Raw genomic sequence first — 214 nt, 5'->3', positions numbered from 1 at the left:
CCGCCGAGGTGCTGCTGGTGCCGCCGGCGCCGCGGGAGGAGTGCGCGCTGGAGATCCTGCGGGCCGGGGCGCTCCGCCGCCGGGAGCTCTACTACCGCTACGGCTCCACCCGCCTGCCGCTGCTCCTGCGGGACTGGGCCGCCGAGCTGCTGGACTACCTGGTCAGGAGCCGCTACCGCCTGGACGGCCTCAAGAGGAACTAGCGAGCCGCCCC

At 75.2% G+C, this 214-nt stretch overlaps 1 protein-coding gene across 1 annotated transcript in view; it reads left to right on the top strand.

Moving 5' to 3' along the window:
* Positions 1–203, top strand: part of LOC104839469 (corticosteroid 11-beta-dehydrogenase isozyme 1-like) — a 4,764-nt gene extending 4,561 nt beyond the window's left edge. The window contains exon 6 of the mRNA XM_010579778.1: positions 2–203. Within this exon, the coding sequence (XP_010578080.1) occupies positions 2–203 (202 nt within the window). The remainder of the gene's footprint in view (position 1) is intronic.
* The last annotated feature ends 11 nt before the right edge of the window (positions 204–214 follow it).

Source organism: Haliaeetus leucocephalus, unplaced genomic scaffold, assembly GCF_000737465.1.
Source record: "Haliaeetus leucocephalus isolate CR32 unplaced genomic scaffold, Haliaeetus_leucocephalus-4.0 Scaffold68, whole genome shotgun sequence".
Classification (NCBI taxonomy): Eukaryota; Metazoa; Chordata; class Aves; order Accipitriformes; family Accipitridae; genus Haliaeetus; species Haliaeetus leucocephalus.
The sequence above is the reverse complement of the archived record's forward strand: the minus strand, read 5'-3'. Positions and strand labels throughout refer to the sequence as shown.